At 56.4% G+C, this 22,702-nt stretch overlaps 2 protein-coding genes across 3 annotated transcripts; both read right to left on the bottom strand.

Annotated features, from left to right (window-relative positions):
* Positions 1 to 18: 18 nt before the first annotated feature.
* Positions 19 to 3,010, bottom strand: MFAP4 (microfibril associated protein 4). Of its 2 annotated transcripts, XM_079798014.1 has the most exons (6): positions 2,916 to 2,993; positions 2,578 to 2,659; positions 2,177 to 2,331; positions 1,762 to 1,858; positions 1,510 to 1,692; positions 19 to 1,282 (listed from the first exon to the last, which is right to left on the bottom strand). In XM_079798014.1, exons 1-6 carry the CDS (start codon positions 2,919 to 2,921, stop codon positions 1,035 to 1,037), a joined length of 771 nt encoding a protein of 256 aa, XP_079654140.1. In that variant the 5' UTR covers positions 2,922 to 2,993; the 3' UTR covers positions 19 to 1,034. The 2 variants fall into 2 exon arrangements, with proteins under 2 accessions (XP_079654140.1, XP_079654139.1); XM_079798013.1 differs by having other exon boundaries at positions 1,030 to 1,282; positions 1,510 to 1,858; positions 2,916 to 3,010.
* Positions 3,011 to 13,507: 10,497 nt separating this feature from the next.
* On the bottom strand, positions 13,508 to 16,159 carry LOC307115742 (uncharacterized protein; the record flags this gene model as incomplete). The annotated part of the gene is made up of 3 exons (XM_079799118.1): positions 13,508 to 13,629; positions 13,927 to 14,864; positions 16,091 to 16,159. 2 exons carry the CDS (start codon positions 16,157 to 16,159, stop codon positions 13,944 to 13,946), a joined length of 990 nt encoding a protein of 329 aa, XP_079655244.1. The 3' UTR covers positions 13,508 to 13,629; positions 13,927 to 13,943.
* Between the last annotated feature and the right edge of the window lie 6,543 nt (positions 16,160 to 22,702).

Here is a 22,702-nt window from a genome sequence, read left to right as displayed (position 1 = left end):
CGGCAGGGGCAGCTTGGCTTGGGATTATCCTGAGGTTCCTCTGAGACCCACCCCACAGCCTTAAGAAGCCACCTGAGCCACCACCGAGCCATGACAGGATCAGGAAACCCCTCTTCCCCGGGCGATCCTTCTCAGTATTGTATTTTTATTATGTAATTTTATTATTAGTCATTCTCTTTGCCATAAAAATGAGGCCTGTGAAATAGAAGGCTCCCTCTGGCGCGAACTCCAGGTGTCTTTTTGGAGTGGAGGGTGGGGTGCTGTCAGTAAGGGGAAGGAAGAGCCAGGCCCCACATTCGGGGGCCAACAGATGCAGTTGCACGCACAACAGCCACAGCCCGCTCGTCCTGAGGCCGAGACCTCCTCTCCCCTCCTGCTTCCAGCCTCCGACAGCGTCCTGTGCTCCACGCGGCCAGACTTCACCCTGGGCCGGGCCGGACCTCGTCTGTGCCTGCCCGGCTTGTGGCTGTTTGGGGGCGTGCAGTAGCTGTGGTGAAATACAGTTTGGGCATCGAGCTTTGGAGGCCTGGGACAGGAAGCAGGGAAGCTAAGGTGCTAGATGGGGCGAGGGGCCCACGGTGCTCACCACTAGAGAAGTTGGTGGGAGGAAGCGAAGGGTGAGACATTCTCTGAGAACAGCCAGGGGGTTGCTAGGGTGTGGCGATGGCAGCCATGCAGGGGGCCTGGCGTACTCTGGGTGCGGATCACACCAGGCGCACCCCGACAGATGAGCGCGGGAAGGAGGCTGGCCAAGGGGAACACCAGCCTGCCGCCTGGGCGAGCAGCTCCTGGCTGGGTGTTGAGCGGAGGCAGAGGAGGCCTGGGAGCTGGCTGGCAGCTTCGCCTCGGGTGGAGGGGACGAGGCCTGGCTCCGGGGGACGCCTGGTGTGACAGGCTGAGCTGGGGCTAGAGCCATAAAGCCCTGTGAGAAGTAGGGCTGACGGGGAGGGGTGCTGGGGGGCGCAGGCCCAGTGCGGGGAGCACTCCTGGAGGCCAGCAGCCAGGAGCGCGGACTTGGGGCCAGGCCTCCGGCCTCAGGCCCGGCGAATTTTCATCTCGGTGCGCTTGAGGGAGTAGTAGAAGCCCTTCCACTGGGCCCAGTTGATGCCGTTGGCGTAGGAGAGGTGGGAGCCCCCCAAGTAGAAGCCATTGAGGTTGGCGAAGTGGCAGCTTCGGAACCAGAAGGCTCCCGAGGACAGGGCCGCGCAGTTCTGCAGGAAGAGGTCCTGATCCCGGTCGAAGGTGGAGAACTTCTGGCCGCTGTGGTAAGACAGGGAGTCGCCTGGCGGGAAGAGGGATGGCTGAGCTTACGGGAGGGGAGGGCGCCCTTCCCGAGCCAGAGCCTGGGTGCTGAGCTGCGCAAAGAGAAGCAGCTGCTCCAAGGCAGCGGGCGGGGCTGCGCCCAGGGCTGCGGGGCTGGTTGGGAGCCCGCTGTGACCCTTCCTGGCCCGGAAGGGGGTCAGGGACAGCCCGCCTTCCCCCACTCCCCTCCGCCTGCCTGGAGGGTACCTGCCCCGCCGTCCTCGAAGCCGGCCACATAGAGGGAGTAGCCGTCCTCCTCGGCGCTGATGGCGTTGGGCGCGATGGAGAAGTCGGCGTACTTGGCATAGGCCGTGTTGTTCTCAAAGTCTTCCAGGTCCACTCGCAGTTCGTACTTCTGCTTCAGCGTGAGGAGGTGCAGGTTCTGCAGCCCTGTGGAGGGGCAGCAGGTCAGCCAGGTTCTGGCCCGGGGGCCCCCCACTTGCTTGGGCCCCGCCTTACCCAGCCAGTACTCCCCATCTGCGCGGCCGAAGCCCAGCTTGTAGTCGTTCCAGCCCCGGAAGAAACTCACTGAGCCATTGAATCGCTTCTGGAAAACCTGGAGCAGAGATGACAGGCCTGAGTTTTCAGGGTCCAGTGGACAGGGGCCTCACCCAGGTCTGGGCCCTGCGGTGCTATGGTGGTTTGTTAAAGGACTGAGCAGGGCCGAAACCAGGCGCACACTGGCACCCCTTGAGCAGCTGCTGAGTGCTGGGAAGAGGTTAGGACGGTTTCAAACGCCAGGGTAGGAGTCCGTGTTGGCTGTGTGATTACAAACTATGCCATGGGGACAGAGATGGAGAAATTGAGGCTCCCCGAGGTGCAGCCTGGGCACATGCTGGGACCAGAACTGGGCCGCTTCCCTCCTCCCGCTCACCGTCCACTTCCCGCCCTCCGTGGTCATGTCGCAGAAGACGGGCACCGGCACGCTGGGCCCCTCGGGGTAGATGAGGTACACGCCGTCGGTCTGGTAGCCCAGGCTGTAGATGTCGTCGCAGTCCAGGGGTTGCTGAAGGCAGGACCTCTCCAGAGCTGGGGGCCGGGGAGGGGGAGGAAGGGGCTAAGGCATAGCTCACACCGTGCACCTCACAATTTGCCTCTGTCCCTAGGGGCAGGGTATTCTCACAAGAAATTGCAAGAGTTCTTAGAGGGGGTGCTCGAAGGTCATCTCATCCACCTGCCCCGTTTAGAGCAGGAGCCGAGTCCTGAGAGCTGGTGGGCTCCAGACGCTGGCTCGGAGCCTCTCCCACCCGCCCGCCCGTGGGCCCGGCTGCTTACCATCTCCTCGGATCAAGGGAGTCTGGGGGGCACAGTGGAGAGTGGAGAGCAGCAGCAGCAGCAGCGGTAGGGCCAGGAGGGTCTGATGGCAGGAAATCAGGGTCCTCAACACAGTCCTTCCGACGCCACAGAGCCCCCTGCTTTCTCTGCACTCCCCCCGCCCGCCCCCCCCCCCCCCCCCCCCCACACACACACACCCCGACCCGCCAGAAACCCGCTCTGGGCCGGCTCCGCGCCCTTGGAGACAGCGAGCTGCAGTGAGAGCCCCGGTGCTGTCCCAGGCCCCTCTGGCTAGGGTCCCCTCCAAAAAGGGCTCAGTCCCCCACCAGGGCCCGTACCTTCATGCTGCCAGTTCAGCTCGGAGCGGCTGGGTGTCTGCTGCCCCAGACGGCGACCGCGCCGAGTTATGTGCTGGGCCCCCGCCAGCAGCCGGGCCCCACCCCCTGGAGCTGCAGAGCCCCCTCTCCCCGCCGGGCGCCGGACCAGCATCCGCTGGAGCCAGGGGACCACCTGGGTCTCATTAGGCCTGTCTGGTAGACGCCGCCGACGTTAACTCTCACTGGCTCGGCCCGAAGACTTTTCCTTTTCTCCCTCCTTCCCAGGCCTGTGTCACCCGCTGCGGGGGAGCTGGGGGAGGGGGTGCGCGTGCCTGGGTTCTGCGAAGGAGAGGCCCACGGGGGACAGCTTCAGAGCCCCGTGTCGGCCAGGCTGGGGTGGGCGAGGAGGGGCAGGGCCCGCAGGCTCCTGGCAGGGCTGGGGCATTGCTAAGCCATGAGCACGGCTCGCAGGCGTCCAACTGCTGTCTGCTCCAGCTCCGGCTCCGGCCAGGGCCCTCTCAGCCCCTTCCTTCCCTCCAGACTCCCCCGGGGCCTGTCTGGCCGGCACACAGCACAGGGCCTCCTTTGTCTTCTTCCCCCGCACTGTCTCCCTCCTTTCCCCAGACCCTCACTTTGGCTCCCGTCCATCATCAGACTCCCCTCCAGGCCACTCGCAACCATCGCACTATTTCCCCGCCCCAAGCCACCTCTTCCCTTCTTGTGCGCTGCCAACGTCCAGAGGACCCGTGCTCCTGGTGTCCTCCGTCTGGCCTCGAGCCCGCTCCCCCGCGCTCGTCCAGCTCCTCCGGGTCTCTCTGCTCTGTTCCCCGCTCTGTCCCCCCTGCTGCTCTGTCTCCCCCTTTATCCCCCCTGCTGCTCTGTCCCCCCCTTTGTCCCCTCTGCTGCTCTGTCCCCCCTTTGTCCCCCCTGCAGCTCTGGCTCCCCCTCGCCCCCCCACCCCCCGCTGCTCTGTACCCCGCCCTGCTGCTCTGGCCCCCCCTGCTGCTGAAAGCCACCAGTGGCTCCTTCAGCCTCAAGGTTGAGGCTACATTCCTTCCTCACCTTGGGCTTGAGAGGAACTTGAAGTCCGTGTACCTTAAGGACCTTATCCCTTATTGCCTGTAGCTCATAAAGCCCAGCCCAGCCACACCAGCCTCCCTGGCCTCGGCTGCTCTGGGAGCTCTCTGGTGGCCACCTGTCGGCCTCCTCTGTTGGCCATGAGTGCCAAGGGCAGGTCTCACTCTGCACCCTCAGCACCCGTCCCAGAGCCTGGCACAGAGGACTGGCACAGCCCTCATTCACAGACCAAATGTCTTCTGAGCAGGGACTCTGTGCTGGCTGCTGGGGATACAATATCTGCCCCCAAGGAGAGGCAAACACAGGCGTTAGCCAGTCCATCGCAAATGTAGTGTGTTATACAAGAACCTTGGTTGAGTGGATGGACAAAGGAAATATTCAGAAGTACAAAGTAAGAAAGCCGCTGTGCCTCAGGTCCCCTCGGAATCCCGTAGGCAAGCCCAGCTGGCCTCCATACGGTTGCCTGTCCTCGGGACCCTTCTCCCTCAGCCCTGAGCACTCGGCTGTTTCAGCGGACTGACTGCCTAGCCTCCCTGGTGCGGCCACATTTCTGAATTTTGCCAACAAGATGCAAACAGCAGTGTCATAAAGGTAGGTTCCTGCCCCTGTCCTGTCACTGGGCAGGATGTGGGCGTGCCAGCTGCCAGCTTAGACAGTGAGGACGAGACCACCGGGGTGCTGGCGGGGTGGCCTCTCTAAGATGGGAGTAAACAGGTTTTGCAGGACCAGACAATTAAAGGGGCAGAGACTAGACTATCCTACCTAATAATCCTACCTAATAAAAGGGTAATATGCAAATAACCATCACTCCGCTACGCCCACGATTGGGCCGGTGGGAGGCTGGGGGGTGGGACTCGGGGTGGCCTATCCAGCCGTTGAGAGGCGTGGGGGGGGGGGCGGGACTCACAAGTCCTGCCCCCTGTGCCTCTCAACTGCCGGATCGGCCGCCACTGAGGGGGGACCAATGGGGGCGAGGGGGGACCAATGGGGCCGGTGGGAGGTGCAGTGGGAGCGGCGGCAGTGCCCGGTCCCACCCCTCAGCATTCGCGGGTCGGAGCGGCAGCGGCACGTGGTCCCGCCCCTCAGCATTCGCGGGCCGGAGCTGCGGGTTCCTCCTATCACTGAGGGACCTGGGCGGTGGCGGCGCCCCAATCGCGGATGGTGGCGTGGGGCCCGGCAGCTCCCGCCCCACGCTGCTGCCGCTGTCCCTGGGGTCCAAGCCCCCACCCTGAAAGAAGGCGGAAGGAAAACTGGTGCCAGTAGCCAGGTGAAGGAAGGTCTATTGCACGATTCTTCGTGCAAAGGGCCTCTAGTAGGCTAATAAGATTGTGTATTAGGTTAATGGCACAGATTCAGATTGCTAGACCCCAAAACTGTTTCATTTTCCCCATCATTCCCTCCCTTTGATCCTCAAGCTGATTTTTCAGCCTTGGGGATTTAATAGAAGATGCAAAGCTAGGGAGTAGGGTGTCACGTCTCTTTTATCTTTATTACCCAAGGGATTGTGATGATAGTCCAGAAATCTGGTCTGGAGTAACATCTAGGGCAGTGACGGGCAACCTTTTTTGTGTCAAACTTTGCCAAAAAACTGAGCATAACTCGGGTAGTGTGTCACTTTGAGGAAAAAACATTATTTTGCAAATGTTTCATCCTCAGGAGCAGCAAATGTTTCATCCTCGGCATGCGGCCGCTGAGGCGGCCGCGTGTCATCAGAAATGGCTACGTGTGTCAGTGCTGATACGCGTGTCATAGGTTCGCCAGCACTGATCTAGGGCTTACTAATTCTATCTATTAGCTGTTCTAAACCTGTTGGCTCTCTTAGAGGAAGGGAGAGGGAGTCTGCACAGGTTTCTTTATTTCTGGCTTCAGAGCAGTCGGAGTGGTGAGAAGTACGTTTCAGGGTTCTATCTATTTCTTCTTCAGTTGGCCCATTGTCCTTGCTCTGCTCATGTCTATCTAACTGCCTAATATATTGCCTCAAGGATCCTGGCTCTGAATTCTTTCAGGGAAAATGGATGTCGGTGGGCTTCTCTGACTACTTCCATGCTGAAGGGGGACAGAGTTTTTTTTTCTGTGTTTTTTTTTCAGAGCCAAGATATCCTTGCTGTCTGTCAGAGGGACGATGAGGCCTGGGCACCGAAGGAGGTGGGCTTGTGACCTCTCGGAGACAAACTGTATTATAAAATTTAGTATTATTGAGCAATTAGAATAGCAAGAGTAACAACAAATGGTCTGTTGGAAGGGAAAGAAAACATTTCAGTTCTAATAACTTCTATTGAAATAGAATTTTTCTCCTTAAAATTACCCTTCTGTCTATTAAAAAGAGCCAAATTTATCTATTGTATTTGATTTGGCCTGATGGTTTGTATAAACATAAAAAGAATGGTAACTGACCACCTTTGCCGGAATTTCATGATTGAATCTTAATGTGCCCCGTAGGGCCGGGAAGCCAAGCCATCCAGCTGCCGTCAGGCCTGTCTGCAGTATCTGCTGAGTTAGGTGAATTCCTCTCCTGCAGCGACTCCACCCGGGCCCATGCTCCAGGCTTTAAGGCCCATCTCAGTAGTCCTCCTACTCATCGCGGCCTAGAGTGTGTGTGGGTTCCGCAGGGACGCAGAGGCGCCCTTATTGCTCCCCTTCTACTCAAACCAAACGCCAGTGATGATAGGGTATGGGCCTGACACTCCAGCACCAGCCATTTTCAGGGCTACCAAGCAGGATACCAGGCTTTCTCCATGGCACTCTTATTGGCTTCAAGTCTTCAGAGTTCAGACAGGGCTCTTTAAAACATGATACTCCAGTCAAAGTTTTTGGTCAATAAGACTACTATTGGAAACTGGCCTTATTGAATATATGCAAAGAAATGTATTGCCATGATTTGTTTATTAAGTATTGCCAAATTTTGGAGGAATTGTATAAGGAGAAAAATATACTGACCTGCATTAAGATCTTCTGATTTTCCTTGCCAATCCTTTCTATGGACTCTTCAGAGTAATATTTTTCTAAATGTATTATAATAAAACAGTAACAGTCTTGAAATGACAAGAAGAAATTTAAAATATGTAACCCCTTCTAGGATAGCTAACACGGCCATAACAATGATGCTCAGTGTGGGAAACTGGACACTTGCCAGTTGCTCCCGAAGACTACCAAGGTCTGTAGACTAGCACAGGTCTATAGCAATTGCTGGCAGCTGTATTCAAATCTGCAAGAGAATCAAAGGTTAACATAACATATTAACATGATGAAGTATAATATTGGTACATATCAGGCAGCCCAATCTTATGCCATTAATGATGATACAGGGTAGGGATATATAAACATTTCTGAGAGAGGATGACTAAAGTTCACTGTCGACCCTTTTATGTAAAAGTAAACTGTTCTTGACTCTCTGGAGTCATGTCCATGGAGAAGGCACCAATTAAGTTCATCATGTAGTTTTCTGTAAGTCACAGTTATCTATTAAGTGCCATTGGCTCCTCTTCACTGGTCACACTGGACATCTGTAGCGCTGTGTGCGGGGGACCATCCTTCTTCACTCTAGCCACAGTCTGTTCAATCTCCCTAGAATGTATTCTGGCACCGGAGAAAGTGGTTTTGCTGTACACAGGCGGCTTAGCCCCTATACAACTGGGCTTGGACATCTGCCCAGAAAGCTGTAGTCTATACGCTTAACATGTGGCCATAGGTCCTTCTAACCCAACAGGGTCTCAGGCCGTCCTTCAGTCAGACTCCTTCTGTCTCGGAGAATTTCAAAGTCCTGAAGGCTCTCTGATCCAGGGAGAGTGCCTTTCCCTAAAATACCTCAGTATACATTCCAAGGGCGTTTTGGCCGTGCTGGCTCCCCCTCCCGTTGTGAAGCAGAGGAAGACAATTCCTACAGAGGGGAGAAATAGAAACAGCGGGAGTTCTGGAGAAAACTACAGACCGCAGCTGTAGCAGCCCTCCCTCCCGGAGGCTGGGGTCCGACCTGTGGAGAAGAATGACTCTTAGTCGGCCTGGAAAAGAAGGCAGAGGATGACAAGGGTGTGCAGGGAAATTTCTTGTGGACTGAAAGCCTGGAGGGCCTCCTGAAAGAAAAGATCTTCGATCCAGTCACAGATGCTGGTCAGGATCAGGAGTGAGGAAGGAAGGGAAAGACCAGGTTATGTCCTCTAGGAGGATCCTAATAAATAACTGAAAATGGCAAGCCAAACAAGACATACAAGATATATAACCAGGGTAGACGGGGTTCATGAATAGATGATTATAATAATACTAGTTGGATTTCCTTTTAACATTTCTCTTTTTCTATTATAGACATAACCTTTACAAATTTTATACTTTCAAATTAGACTTTAAACCTTCTTTCTATGTCCTTTTAAAAAAAACCCACATATATATATATGATCATGCCTCAGACCGTCTATTAAGTATTTTTATTTTCAGTAACTTGTACTGGCCTTCTTTTTTTTCTTCTTTAAATTGTATTAGATTTCCTTATTCTTAGAAACCTTAATCCTTTAATGATTACCAAAAGGTAAACAGTCAGTATTTCTTAGATTAACATTTATGAACATACTTTAAATATACTTTTGCTTTCAAGAAAATATACCTTTAACAAACTAAGAGCAGGCAAATTAAAATGTGTAACATTTTATGTTAGTTTTCTGTTTTTGCCTTATTTTTATGTACACAGATTTTCTGAGCCTTTTTAATAGTTTTATTAAAATTCTTTATTATACCTTAATAATCTTGGGATTTGGTCTTGACTATAGAATTAATTTTTTTTCTAGTAAGGCCAATAAAATATTATATCTTAAAGTTCCTTTGCTGAACATTCCGATGCAGCCCAAAAAGCACCTACCCAGTAACCCCGCCCTGCCAGGCTCAGAGACAGAAACCTTTTTAATCAGGCTGGACAATGAGATTTTCTCTATGTGTATTGGAGAGGTTATAAAGAGAATAAAATGGGGCAGAGATTTATTGTGCTTTGCAGAAAGCTTGTGGCCTTGAGTTCAGCATAGCTCAGATAAGCAAAAATTAACAAAAACCTATCTCTTCCTGTTCTCCCCGCTGATGCCCCCCCTTCTGCATTAACTATTTACTCTGTCCTTACAGGGGAAACAAGGCAAATGGTCTGAGATCCTGTATAGTTATTAGGCTTTTTACATTTAAGGACACATCCTTCTCTCTGTAACAGTTGCTTTCCCTCACAGATTTTTCCTTCTTTACTCTAAGCCCCCAGAGGATCTCAAATCCCCCTCCTCCTTACTACTTTTGATCTCTCTGACCATCCCCCGGTCCCCTAGGCTAGGGCTTCTCTATCTCAGCAGGCTGAGATCCTATTACCCTACCTAATGAATCCCACCACCTCCACCTTATCTCACACCCGCTCTGGAGCAGTTTTCAGCTCTCTTCCTCCCCCAGTCAGATGGGATGCTATCTCTAATAGAGACCCACTGTAAATCTATCAGGAAGGACAGGCAGGTCATAGGTCTCGAGACCACATGATTCTCTGCTTGCTAGAAGGGCTGAAAAAGGCAGCCCACAAAGCAGTTAATTATAAAAAGTTAGCAAAAATCACCCAGGAAAGTTACAAAAATCTGGCAGTCTTTCTCTCTCACCTTACACAAGCTGTGAGAAAATGTACTAATCTTAACCCAACAAGCCTTAGTTCTACCTCAGGCAGGGGTGGGGCCCTGTAAATCTCTCTGCCCTGCCAAGTTTAGCAAGTCCTGCCTCTCTTTCTGCCTTTGGAAACCTCCGTCAGCCAGAGGAGATAAGAAAGCTGTAAATAACAGGTCCTTTGTTTCTTGAAATTTTAATGCGTCCTTTGCAAATGGTTAACTTGAAAGACTTTTTCTCTTGCTTTTCCTTACAAGTAATCTTGGAACTTAGCCGGCCTTTGTTTTAACCTTCTCTGGGCTACAACCTTAAAAAATTTATACCTTTAGCCGAAACCGGTTTGGCTCAGTGGATAGAGCGTCAGCCTGCGGACTGAAAGGTCCCAGGTTCGATTCCGGTCAAGGGCATGTACCTTGGTTGCGGGCACATCCCCAGTAGGGGTTGTGCAAGAGGCAGCTGATCGATGTTTCTCTCTCATCAATGTTTCTAACTCTCTATCCCTCTCTCTTCCTCTCTGTAAAAAATCAATAAAAAAAAAAAAAAATTTATACCTTTAAATCAACCCTAGAATTCCAAAATTTTAACCTAATACAGCAAAATCACAAATCAGGGAAGAGCAAACCAAAGCCCCTACTATACAAATATAGGCGGAAATTTTATTAGCTAAGCGGGTCGATTCCCCCCTGCCCCCTGACAGAGAACAAACATCCCTAAGAAAAAATCTCAGCAGCTGCTTAGGACTTTTGCAGTCTATCAGGGGGTCCAGCCTTAAATAAATCAAACGTTTTAGCCAGACGAGTTAACCAAGGTGCAGGATAACACAAAGTAGCTTTCTCTTCACCGGGCTCTCACACTTACATTCATATACCAGTCAATGAACAGATAATTATGCTGAGACAAAGGAGGGAAGGGGTGGGGGATCTACTTTCATAGATCCACTTAGATGCCTGCCTGCACCACATAATGGATAGGAGAGTGCATGCCCTCTCCTTCCTCACTCACACACTTCCACCCACTGTCTTCTGCCCCTAAAGGCAGGCTTGACCTTGGACTGGTCCCCCGGGGGAAAACTCACATGTCAGACATCTGGTCCAGGAAAGGGCTTTCTTACACTCACATTCATACACCAGCCAGTCCAAGCTTTTGACTTCTACCAGAAATTTACTCAGAGTTTAAACAGTCCACCTGATTCCTGATTAATTTGCCTGAGGAAGCTATATGGCTTCCGGGGAGGTAATCAAGCTCCCCCTTCCACTCAGAGTGGGCCTGACTGATAGGGCCCCTACCTTACTGACTCTGACGACAGGTCCAGAAGTGTCCGTCCACTCTCTCCAGATGCCGGCCGGGTCCTAGGCTGAGGTCCGGGAGCGCCTGGAGTCCCCCAGTTCAATTCTGCTAACTCAGCAGAGCCATGCCTCCCGGAGGCCTATCTGGTGCCCCCGGGGCTCCAAATCCGGTCCACTTACTGGAGGCCAAAACGACCAGCACAGTTGGTTCTCAGTCAGGGAACCAATAATGTTACGGAAGATCAGAGGAAAACCAAGCAACGCTTAGAGACCTCAACCAAAGGCCTGGCCTGGCACCAGCACTGATAACTCCGTCTGGGGATGGTTTATGGCCTCTCTAAGATGGGAGTAAACAGGTCTTGCAGGACCAGACAAAGGGGCAGAGACTAGACTTGTTTTATATCCACTTTGTCATGGTGTATAATTCTTTTTTTTCACTTTGCTGGATTCTATTTGCTGATATTTTGCTAAGGACTCTTGCATCTACTGATGAGGCATATTGGTCTGGGTATTTATTTTTTAGAGTTTCTTTTGTTTTGGTATAAGGCAGTACTAGGTTTATAAGTAAATATAAAAAGTGTTTTCTCTTCCTTCCATTTTTCTGGGAGAAATTTTATAGAATTCATGTTGATTCTTCTTTAAAAGTTTGGTAGATTCTCGGAGGAAATCATGTGATCCTGGAGATCTTTTCCCTGGAAGACATTGTGCCACTTCGTTCTGGCCGCCATGGTTTTTGAAGAGAAATGTGTGTCGTTTGAAATGTTGTCCCCGTAGATAAAGTGTTGTTTTTCTCTGGCTGCTTTAAATACATTACCTTTAGTTTTCAAAGTCTAATTACAATGCATCTTTCCTTGAACTTCTTTGGGTTTACCTGTCTGTGGTTTGCTCATCTTCATTAGTCTGTAGGTTTATGTCTCTTGTCAGATTTGGGGCGTTTCAGCCACTATTTCTCTGAGTACTTTTCCTGCCCTTCCTTCCTGTGCCACTCCTTCTAGCGCTGCTTTGTGACAGTTCCACAGGCCCGAGTCTCCACCCCCCCCCCCCTTTTTTCTTTCTGTTGTCATATTGAGTATTTCGATTGTTTCGTCTTCCAAGTTGCTGATATTTTCCGCTGTCCCCTCCATTCTGAGCCCTCCACTAAACATTCTATTTCAGTTGTTGTATTTTCAGTTCTAAACTTTCCATCGGTGGTTCTGCAAAGCTTTTATTGTTTTGCTGAGACTTTCTCTGTTTTCATTGGTCTCAAGTGTGTTCGTAATTGCTGTTTGGAGCATTTACCACGGCCGCGTCACACTCTGTCAGGCGTTCTAACGTCTCTGTCATCCCGGTGTTGGCATCCAGTCACTGTTTTTTCACTCAGTGTGAGATCTTCCAAGTTCCTAGTATGATGAGTGATTTTTCAAACAAAATCTGGGCATTTTGAGTTACGTTAGGAGACACTGATTCTGTTTAAACGTGTCTTCGCTGGCTTTCCCTGGCGCCCCTCTGGCAGGGCAGGGCGCTGCCTCGTGTGCCTGGGGAAGGGAGCCTGCAGGTTCCTCCTCCTGCCTTGCCCGCATCCCAGGGGCCAGGCTGGGAGGGAGGTCAGGGCGCTCCTGCTGGGCCTCCTCTGATACAACCTGGGGGAGGGGGGAGGTCTGGGCTCCCCACCTGGCAGTCTGCGGGCCTGGAGGGGGCGGGCTGCCCCTCTGAGGGGTCTGGCCGCAGTAGAGTACTTATTGTCCAGGAGTTTTCTGTCTTGCCAGATTTTCCCTTTCCTGGCTTCTTGGCTAGAGGGAGCAGGCTTGGGAGGAGGGGGTGGGGGTGGAGGAGGTGGGGGTAGGTTGAAAGGCTTGAGGAGGTGGTGGTGGTGGAGGGGGGGAGGGGGGAAGTTGAAAGGCTTGGGAGTGGGAGGGGGAGTGGTGGAGGGGGTAGGGGGAGGTTGAAAGGCTTGGGGGGGGGTGGTGGTGGAGGGGGTAGGGGGAGGTTGAAAGGCTTGGGAGGGGGGGCAGGGTGGAAGGGGGCGGCGGGGCTTTCTGTTTGTCTCGCTGGCATTTCCAGGTGCCGGCACGTCAGTTCTGGGTCTGGGCAGCGAGGCAAACAGCAAACCCGGGCTCCTCCTCTGGTTGCAGGGATGCCCAGCCTCAGCCTTCCCTCTCCAGCTCCCGCGCCTCCCTGGGTGGTAGCTGCTGTCTAGGCTTCAGGCGTCCTTCGCACCGGAGCGGGGAGCAGCCGCCGCCGTGCTCCCTCGGGTGGAAGGCCCTCGGCCGTGTCCACCCAGAGCAGCGGACTCGTCCTCACGTCCTCACGGCTGCACACCGCCAGCCCGGGGCGGGTGTTCCGGGCAGCCGCAGGCGCCTGTTCGGGGAGCGCTCACGGATGTTCATTCTGGTGCAGGGGGAGGGCGGGTTGGTGAGGAGCAGGGGAGGGAGGAGCCTGGGGTCTCGAGCCTGTGTCTGTGCCAGGCGTGTCTGTGCCAGGCGTGTCTGTGCCAGGCGGCCCGCAGGCTGCGTGGTGCCCGTACCGCCCACAGCCTGCGGGCCGCCTCCCTGTTGGTCCTGGAGTGTCGGGCAGGCACGGCCGCCTGGAGCCTGTGATCCGGCTCCTCTCCCTGCATCAGACTCACCGTCGGAAAGCAGAAGCAGACTGCAGCTGGGCAGCCTCCTTCCTGACCTCGGGGTCAGCTGTAACTTCCGCTCCCTGACCTTGGTCAGCCGCTCCTCAGGCCTGCCGTCAGCAAAAACGCCCTGCGGAGACAAGGCCGCCTCGCGCCGCCCAGCCCCGGGCTGCGGGGCCGGGAGGGGACAGCAATTGGCCAGGGTTTAGAGAGAGGGAGAGGTGTGTGTGTGTGTGTGTGTGTGTGTGTGTGTGTGTGTGTGTGTGACAGAGGGAGGGGGAGGGGGACTAGCGGCTAGACGGGCGTGGCTGTGAGTCCCTGGGTGCCCTCGGCTCCCCCCTGTGCAGTGGAGCGCACCCCTCTGGAGGAGCTCAGAGCACTGGGGACCTGCTGGGCCAGGGCGGCGGGCCAGGAGCCCCGTGAGCACGTGATCAGTGTGTCAGCGGCACCAGTGGGCGGTGGTTACCTGTTGGGCATCTGTCCTCATTCCCCGTGTGCTCCCTGAGATCCTGCTCCTGTAGGAATCTTTTGGCTTTTGGCAAAGCAAAGGAGGTCAGGCTTTGGGGGGAGGCTGAGAGCCACGGCAGGAGTTGAGGGGACGTGGGCACAGTGCGGTGAGTGGCATGGGCTGCTGTCAGTGAGCGGAGCCACTCCGCCCGGGAGCTGGCGGGACGGGGTCTGAGGGTGCTGCCCGGTGCCCCGCACGCTGCTGGTCTGGTCCACGCTGAGGACAGCCTTATGCGGGGGTCTGGTGCCCCCACAGCTGAGGACAGCCTTATGCGGGGGTCTGGTGCCCCCACAACTGAGGACAGCCTTATGCGGGGGTCTGGTGCCCCCACAGCTGAGGACAGCCTTATGCGGGGGTCTGGTGCCCCCACAGCTGAGGACAGCCTTATGCGGGGGTCTGATGCCCCCACAGCTGAGGACAGCCTTATGTGGGGGTCTGGTGCCCCCACAGCTGAGGACAGTCTTATGCGGCGGCCGGCGGGTTCGGTTGGCTGTCCGCCCGTGTCCAGCTGTGAGTCTCTGCCTCTCACTCCGGAGGGGCCGAGGGCCTGGGCTCAGCTGGCCAGAGTCTGCAGCGCGGGGTGTGCTCTCAGCGCCAGCTGGCCCGGCGCTCCGCTTCCTGGCTGACCGCCTGGGTGCTCCGGGCCTGGTGGGCAGCTTGGGAGTCGGAAAGAGGGTGGCACAGAGCAGGGGAGGGTCTGCAGCCAAGTCTAGATTCTGGTCTGGGGGGAAGACGAAGCAGGAGGGAGGCTGGTGCCAACAGCCACGGGCCCGCCGGCCGGTGTGACGCTCCAGAAGGACGCTGTGGTCTTGGCGCCCACCACTGGCATCGCCCTCCTCTCCTGCGGTGCCACCAGCAGGTACATTCCGCTTGGCCCTGCCTCTGCAGCCCGCTTCCTGCAGCCATGTTTCACTGCGGGTTCTCTGTTTTCTTCGTTACACTCAGCAATGGCCGCTGGGCTACCGCAGCCCGACCGTTTAGCTGTTGAAGCTTCAGGGTAAGACACGGCGTGGCCCTGGCCGGGTGGCTCAGTTGGTTGGTGCATTGTCCCGCACACGGAAAGCTGGCACGTTTGGTTCAGGGCACAGACTTAGGCTGCAGGTTCAATCCCCTGTGTATGGGCGGAAACTGATCAATGTTTTTTTTTTTCTCTCTTCCCCCCTTCCTAGCTCTAAAATCAATGAACATATCATGGGGTGAGGATAAAAACACGCACCCCCCAAAAAAACCTGGTGGTAGCATTGGGGAAGTCATTTAAGCTCTCCAAGTCTCATTTTCCTCACCTGTAAAATGGGGGGGGCGGGGTTTAATTCCCATCTCAGGGAGTGTGAGGGTTAGAGAGGTGCCTCCTGCCCCTCCTCCCACGCCCATAGATGGTCCCCAGCTCCCTCCCCTCTGATCTGCTGAGCCGGCTGCCAGAGCGAGGGCCCAGAGGGGCTGCGGGAGTTCTGCCCACTGGTTCTCTGTTGGTTCTAGTTCTGCGCTCGAATGCAGGCCCTCCTGGCCCCTGCAGCCTCTGAGCTCCTCTCCCATTGTCACACGCATGCTGTCACTGTGCCTGTTCTGGGCTGAGTTGTGTTCCATCAAAATCCATCTGTTGCAGTCCTACCCCCAGCGTCTCACATGTGGCCGCGTTTGAGCTCGAGCTTCCAGTAGGTAATTAAGGTGACAGGAGGTCAGTAGGTGGCCCGAAGCCAGTGACTGGTGAGCAGAAGAGATTGGGACACAGAAGTCACAGAGGGGAGACGAAGTGAGGACACAGAGAAGCAGTGTCTAGACGCCCAGGAGAGGCCTCTGAGCAGATGAACCCTGCCGGCACCTGCTCTCCAACTCCAGCCTCCAAAGCGGCGAGAAAGGCTGTGTCCGCCACCCAGTGGGTAGTGCCCTGCGGCAGGCTGCCCGCCAGGGCCTCCCCTAGACCTCACTCATGGCCAGATGAAGTCTTTGCTGTCCAAAGCATCCATTGTAGATGTTTAAAATGTGCCCGGCTTCTGTAAGCTTCCACTAGTACTGTGCCAGAACCTCTGACTGCGGGCGGGGACTGCCCATGCGCTGACCCCACCCTCCACTCGCCCGCCACACCCTCCCGGCCACCTGCTCCCCGTGGGCCTTCCCTACCCACCGCCAGCACGGTGGCCCTGCCAGGGGCAGCCTCTGAGGGCGCTGTGGCTGAAGGAGCCGTGGCGGGCATGGTAGGTGAGACTTCTAATCAGGAATGGGCTCATCCTGAGGTGCGGGCCTGGAGGTGCCAGAGACCAGCACCACGCTGTCTGGTAGCCCTGAGTGTACACCGCCTAGTTATTAATCACCCACCATCCTATCTAATAAAAGAGCAATATGCAAATTAACCATCACTCTGCTGCACCCACAAGCCACGCTCACCAGCCAATCAGTAGCGAGTATGCAAATTAACCCAACCAAGATGGCTGTGGCCACAGAGAGAGCAGGAGGGAGGCTTGGATTTTCCCGGCAATGGAGGAAGCCAAGCTTTCCGTACATCCTGGCCAGCCCAGGCCTCCGCTTAAGGCTACAAAGTTTCAATTATAGAAGATAAATAAATTCCAACAGAAATGGCTGCCGCCACAGAGCAAGCAGAAGGCTTGGCTCCGCTCCAGGCTACAAAGTTTCAATTGTAGAAGATAAATAAATCCCAGATACCACGGCCTCCGCTTGGGTTGCCAGGGGTGTGGCCAGCCTGCAAACCACCATAGGCCCCTCTCCCAGGCCACCCCACACCCCAAGGGAACCTCCACCCTGACCTGGGACACCCTTCAGGGCAAACCAGCTGGCCCCCACCCATGCACCAGGCCTCTATCCTATCTAATAAAAGATTAATATGCAGATCAACACACATAATGGCTGCCTCCATGTGGTCAAAGATCCTGCCCCCATGTGGACATAAGATGGCCACCACAAGATGGCCAGTAGGGGAAGGCAGTTGGGAGGGACCAGGCCTGCAAGGGAGGGCAGTTGTGGGCAATCAGGCCAGCAGGGGAGGGCAGTTAGGGGTGACCAGGCTGGCAGAGGAGGGAAGTTGGGGGCAAACAGGCTGGCAGGGGAGAGGTTAGACATCAATCAGGCTGGCAGGAGAGTGGTTAGGGGGTGATCAGGCTGGCAGGAGAGTGGTTAGGGGGTGATCAGGCTGGCAGTCGGAGGGATGTCTGACTGCCCGGGTCTAAACGGGCAGTCGGACATCCCTCGAGGGGTCCCAGATTGGAGAGGGTGCAGGCTGGGCTGAGGGACACCGCCCCCCATGCATGAATTTCGTGCACCAGGCCTCTAGTCTCTCTGTATAAAAGCCTAATATGCAAAGTGTCCCCTCAGGAGTTCCATCGCTCGCTATGATGTGCGCTGACCACCAGGGGGCGGCGCAGAAGGAAGGAAGGCCCTGGCCAGCAGCCAGCACTGCTAGGGACCCCACTAGTTCATGTATAATGAACATTTAGGATGCTTTACAACTTCCCCTTTAATTAAAAAAAACTTCTGTCTTTGGCCACATGGCCAGTGGAAAACCTCAAAGCTGCAGAGCTAACGAGAGCTGGTGGGGGGCTGCTGATGGGGCGGCCCCCTTGGAGTGGCTGCGTGGGGGGCTCCCCCCACACCCACTCAGGCGTCAGACGGGGCCATGGGACAGCACGCTCCTGACAGAAAAGTGCCTGAGCCCCTCCAGACCTCTGCCCCGAGGCCTGGCTCAGGGCTGGTTGACACTCAAGGTGCCCGGGAAGCGGCTGTCATGACTCAGGGACACACTCTGGCCACACCCTCCTGCTTACACTGCTTATGGTTCCCAGCATCATGGAGGTCAAGCCGGAGATCGAACCCGGCCCGGTGGGTGCTCCCTGACCCCCTCAGGCCCTGGCCCTGCCTCTGCTCTCACTCCAGCCCCACCCCACGCCGGCCTTCCTTCGCGTGTGTTGTTCCCTGCGCCCGGAATGCCTCTCCTTCCCCTCCTGTTCATGGGGGTTCATTCTCACCCCCCAGCAAGGCTGGGTGAGGGCTTTTCCAGGTCCATGGTCCCTGGACTCTGCACAGCGCCGGCCCTGCTCAGGGCAGCTGCCGGGAGCTGGGGGCAGGGCGGGCAGGGTCTCCCTCTGTTACCTGTAGCCCTTGCGTCCAGGCCCAGGCTGGGCACACAGGAGGCATCTCCTGAGCACGAGGGACACCTAGGAGAGGGGCACGTTCCCTGGGGAAGTCTGAGCCAGCTGGACCGGGGTGAGGCTGTGAGGGCCTCCCAGGGGTGTGGCAGGGCCAGGTGTGACGGTGGGAGCGCTGGCGACGCTGGGCTACGGGAGCTCACAAGGCGCAGGGGCAGGTGAGGGTGCCACACAGCCCCCCGTCCCTCCGTCTGGCGCTGGCTCCGCCTGGGCTGGCTCCGGTGAGGTCTCAGCTCTCCCAGCTGGGTTCCTGTTTCCCTGTCAACAAAGGAGCTGAGTGACCTGTTGTGAGCATCATTGGGCAGCTCAGTGGAAGGCACTGTGACCCCTGAATTGCTAAGCAAATGTTGGTTCATGTTCTCCTCAGAAATTCTTTCAGGAAGCCTGGGGTTGGGTTGAGGGGGGCCTTGGGAGGGAGGCGAGGAGCTCAGCCTTGCCTCCAGCCCAGCTGGAGCAGGTGTCAGGGTCAGGGTCAGGTCAGGGTCAGGACCAGCACACGTGGGCCTGGCTCTCTAGCGTCTGGACAACTTCCGCCAACGAAGTGTCAGGGCCTGGCCTCCGTGTCCCTCTGCCAAGTGCCCTCCCGCTCTGAGCACAGAGGGCAAGAGTAGACACCACTTGTAGCCAGGCCGTCGGCGGGGTGGGCATGTGGCTTCATTCGTGGGGAGCTGAGCGGACAGCGGCCTCTCCAGCTCATCAGGGCTTGGGGGTCTGGCTGCAGCTTGGAATGGGCTGACTCAGGGCCGGGCCCTGTGGGAAGGGGCAGAAGGCCTGGGAGGGAATTCCAGACCCCGCACGGCCTTATCTTGATCTTCATCCAAACTAACAGATGCCAGCCGAGTGTGGAGGCTCCTGGGGAGCAGCGTGCCCCCAGCTCTGTGGTCTCTGCTTCAACGTGTCCCAAGGCCTCTCCTCCTTCACCCCAAAGAGGCCTGACCCCCAGGCCCAGCTGCGCCGGCGTCTCAGAGGCGTGCACAGGGGTCCTGGTGCGGATGCCCTGTGGCCAGGCCGGGGTGAGCCCAGGGATGGCCGGGGGGCCTGCGGATGCCCTGGGGCCAGGGCGAGGGGCCAGGGTGAGGGGCAGCCATGATGGATGGGCACCAGGCAGTTGGGGATCCCACAGCGCCCACCCCCCAGCTCACCAAACCTGACAGCACCCTGGGGCCTCTTCCTGAGCCTGCAGGGGCCTGAGGGGCAGAGCCTGCGATGGTGCCCTGCAGGCCTGGGCCGCCCTGGCGCATGCCGCCCCCTTCACAAGCGGGGCTCCGCGTCTGGCCCCTCTGGGTCTGCGCAGGCGCGGTCTTCCCGCTGGAAATGTTTCCTCACCCCCAGCCTTCACCGACCAACGCACCCACTTTTCAGGCTGAGCTTGGGCACTGCTTTATATATATATATTTTATTGATTTTTTACAGAGAGGAAGGGAGAGGGACAGAGAGCTAGAAACATTGATGAGAAAGAAACAGCGACCAGCTGCCTCCTGCACACCCCCTACCGGGGATGTGCCCGCAACCAAGGTACATGCCCTTGACCGGAGTAGAACCTGGGACCTTTCAGTCCGCAGGCCGACACTCCGTCCACTGAGCCACACCGGTTTCGGCAGCTTGGGCACTGCTTTGCGGAGAGTCCCTGCGCAGGTGCCCAGACCGATGAGGTGCCTGCAGTCCTTCCACCTCCGCTCACCGCCCTCCTCAGAGCGCTTTCACCCGGGACCTGTCTGACCACCTCGCCGGGCGCCAGGCGGGGGGAGCCCGAGGCCACCGTCCACTCCCCGGCAGGCATGGTGCCTGGCGCGCACTGCTCAATACAAATTTGTCCTGGGGCCCTGGCCCGCTGGCTCCATTGGTTGGAGCGTCATCCTGTACACCGGAAGGTTGTAGGTTCGATTCCTGGTCAGGGCACATACCTAGGTTGTGGGTTCGATCCCTAGTCAGGGTGCATGTAAGAGGTGACTGATCCCTAGTCAGGGTGCATGTAAGAGGTGACTGATCCCTAGTCAGGGTGCATGTAAGAGGTGACTGATCCCTAGTCAGGGTGCATGTAAGAGGTGACTGATCCCTAGTCGGGGTGCATGTAAGAGGTGGCTGTGTCTCCGTCACATTGATGTCTCTCTCTCCCCCTTTCTCCCTCTCTGAAAATCAATTTGAAAGTTTGTAATATGGATGGATACGTATAAAAATAGGTAACTGGATGGGCAGGCATGTGACCAGGGAGAGATGAAAGGATGGACCGTGGCTGGTGGACTCTCACCTGGCAGGCATAGGGACGCCTTGGGTGGAGTCAGCACTCGGCACATCCTGCCCAGGGAGCAGGGGCTCTCCTGGGAAACCCCGCTGACTGCCCTAGAGACCTTCGCAGGCTTCTCAGTCTGAGAGCGGCACTTGCACCTCGGCAGAGACCGCGGAGGAGAAAGATGCTCTGGGGAGAAAGGGAGCAAGGAGCGCCGTCTCGCCTTGGCCGTAGCCAGAGGGAGCTGGGGCACTTGGGGAGAGGCACGGTGGACGGGGTGGTGAGGCTCAGGCTGGGGTGGGGGTGGCTTGGGGAGAAGAAGCTAACAGTGCTGCTGGCTCAGGGAGGTGATAGGCAGAGGGGTGCCACCTCAGCCTCAGGGTCCCAAGTCTGGGCTTGTGTCCTCCACTTTGCCCAGGCACTCACCCAGCAGGAAGTGCCCCTGGGCAGCTGGGTCCTCCCGGGAGAGGGACACAGGGCTGGAGAGCTGCAGCCGGCCCAGGCTGTGCGACCCCCGCCTGGCTGCACCTGGCTGCAGCGGCCCACAGGCGTCTCCCAGGAGCAGGGGAGAGGCGCTGTGGCCGTGCTCAGCACCCGCCCGGCAGGGCCGGCCTCCCGCCCCCGCAGCTCCCAGGCCGGGCAGGGGGAGAGGAGCAGGACTCTCTGGCAGAAGGGTTTCTGGTCCTTTGAGCCCCTCCATCACACGCAGGAGACCGAGGCCGCTGTGCCCAAGGCCACGCCGGAAGCTGGGCTCAGGACCACCCCAAACTCAGTTGCCTGCTTCTGCATAGACTGGCTGGCTGAGTGTTCTTCCCCTTCCAGCCAAGTGGCTGAGCTGCAGTAAGACCACAAACTTCCCCATGCTGTCAGCACAGGGACAGGATCTGCCGCCCAAGAAAACCATAGAGCCCTGACCGGTTTGGCTCAGCGGATAGAGCAGGCGCCCTTAAACTACGGCCCGCGGGGCACATGCGGGTGTTTTTGCTGTTTTGTTTTTTTACTTCAAAATAAGGTATGTGCAGTGTGCATAGGAATTTGTTCATAGTTCTTTTTTAAACTATAGTCCGGCCCTCCAACGGTCTGAGGGACAGTGAACTGGCCCCCTGTTTAAAAAGTTTGAGGACCCCTGGGATAGAGCGTCGGCCTGCAGACTGAAGGGTCCCAGGTTCGATTCCGGTCAAGGGCATGTACCTTGGTTGCGGGCACATCCCCAGTAGGGGGTGTGCTGGAGGCAGCTGATTGATGTTTCTCTCTCATCTGATGTTTCCAACTCTCTATCCCTCTCCCTTCCTCTCTGTAAAAAAATCAATAAAATATTATTTTTTTTTAAAAAAAGAAAAGAAAACCATAGAGTGTAGTGATTTAAAAGCCTGGCATGGGGCCCGAGTGCCTGGGCTTGGGTTCCAGCTCTGCCATTAACAGCTGTGTGACCTGGGACAAGTGATTTAATGGCTCTAGGCTCAGTTTCCTCATCTGGAACACAGTGCCTCCCTCGTAGGCTGTGTTGATGAGGGTGAGTTCATGTATATGCTTGGAACGGCACCGTGAGCAGGAGTGTGTGATCTGTGTTTGCATATGGGAGTAAGTGTGAGCTCATGTGTAAGTGTGCGCGAGTGTGAGGGCCTCCGTGCACAAGCAGTGTGTGTGTCTGAGTGTTAAATAGTGAGCAGATGAGTGTGTGTGAGGTACAGTTGTGAATCCAAGTGCACTTGTGTGAACCGAACATACACATGCATGAGTGTTGGGGGTACAGAGAGAAGATAGTAGTGAGGGTGTGTGTGCAGTGTGGGGAGTGGGAGCATTTTCCACATGTAGGTGTGTGTGTTACATGGAAGCCGTGAACAGGGGAGGCGTGTGTGTGCCTGTGTCAGGGGACTCCGAAGCCTTTGCAAGCAGGGTCCAGTCTGAGGGACTGGGTTTTGGGCTCCGAAGCTGGTTTTTCCAAAAGTGACTTCACCCGTCACCTCCTGGCCCCGCGGCTGCAGCTGGAGCGCAGGTTGGTGGCGGAGCTGGGCCCCAGGAGACTGGTCCCTCGGGGGGTGGGGGTGGGGTGGGGGGAGGAGCCCGATGGCTGCTGGGTGGACCAGTGGACACAGGGATGAAATAATGACTGAATTCACTCCAGCCCCACAGCTCAAGCTCCTGAAACCAGGACTGCCCCCTGCCCCGGCCCCTCCCTGTCCGCTCCCTTCTCACTGAAGTCACCTCTCAGCCCCAGCCGCACCAGGCCTGTCCACCTTGCAGGGCGGGGCCTGGCTCCGTGTGGCCTTTCCTTTCCCATGAGCCCTGGGGTGGGTCAGGGCCCATGGAGAGCCCGCGTGGAGCCCTCACCGTTGTTAGAGAGCACGGCGCT

This window comes from Cnephaeus nilssonii (assembly GCF_951640355.1).
Source record: "Cnephaeus nilssonii genome assembly, chromosome: 19".
NCBI lineage: Eukaryota > Metazoa > Chordata > Mammalia > Chiroptera > Vespertilionidae > Cnephaeus > Cnephaeus nilssonii.
The sequence above is the reverse complement of the archived record's forward strand: the minus strand, read 5'-3'. Positions and strand labels throughout refer to the sequence as shown.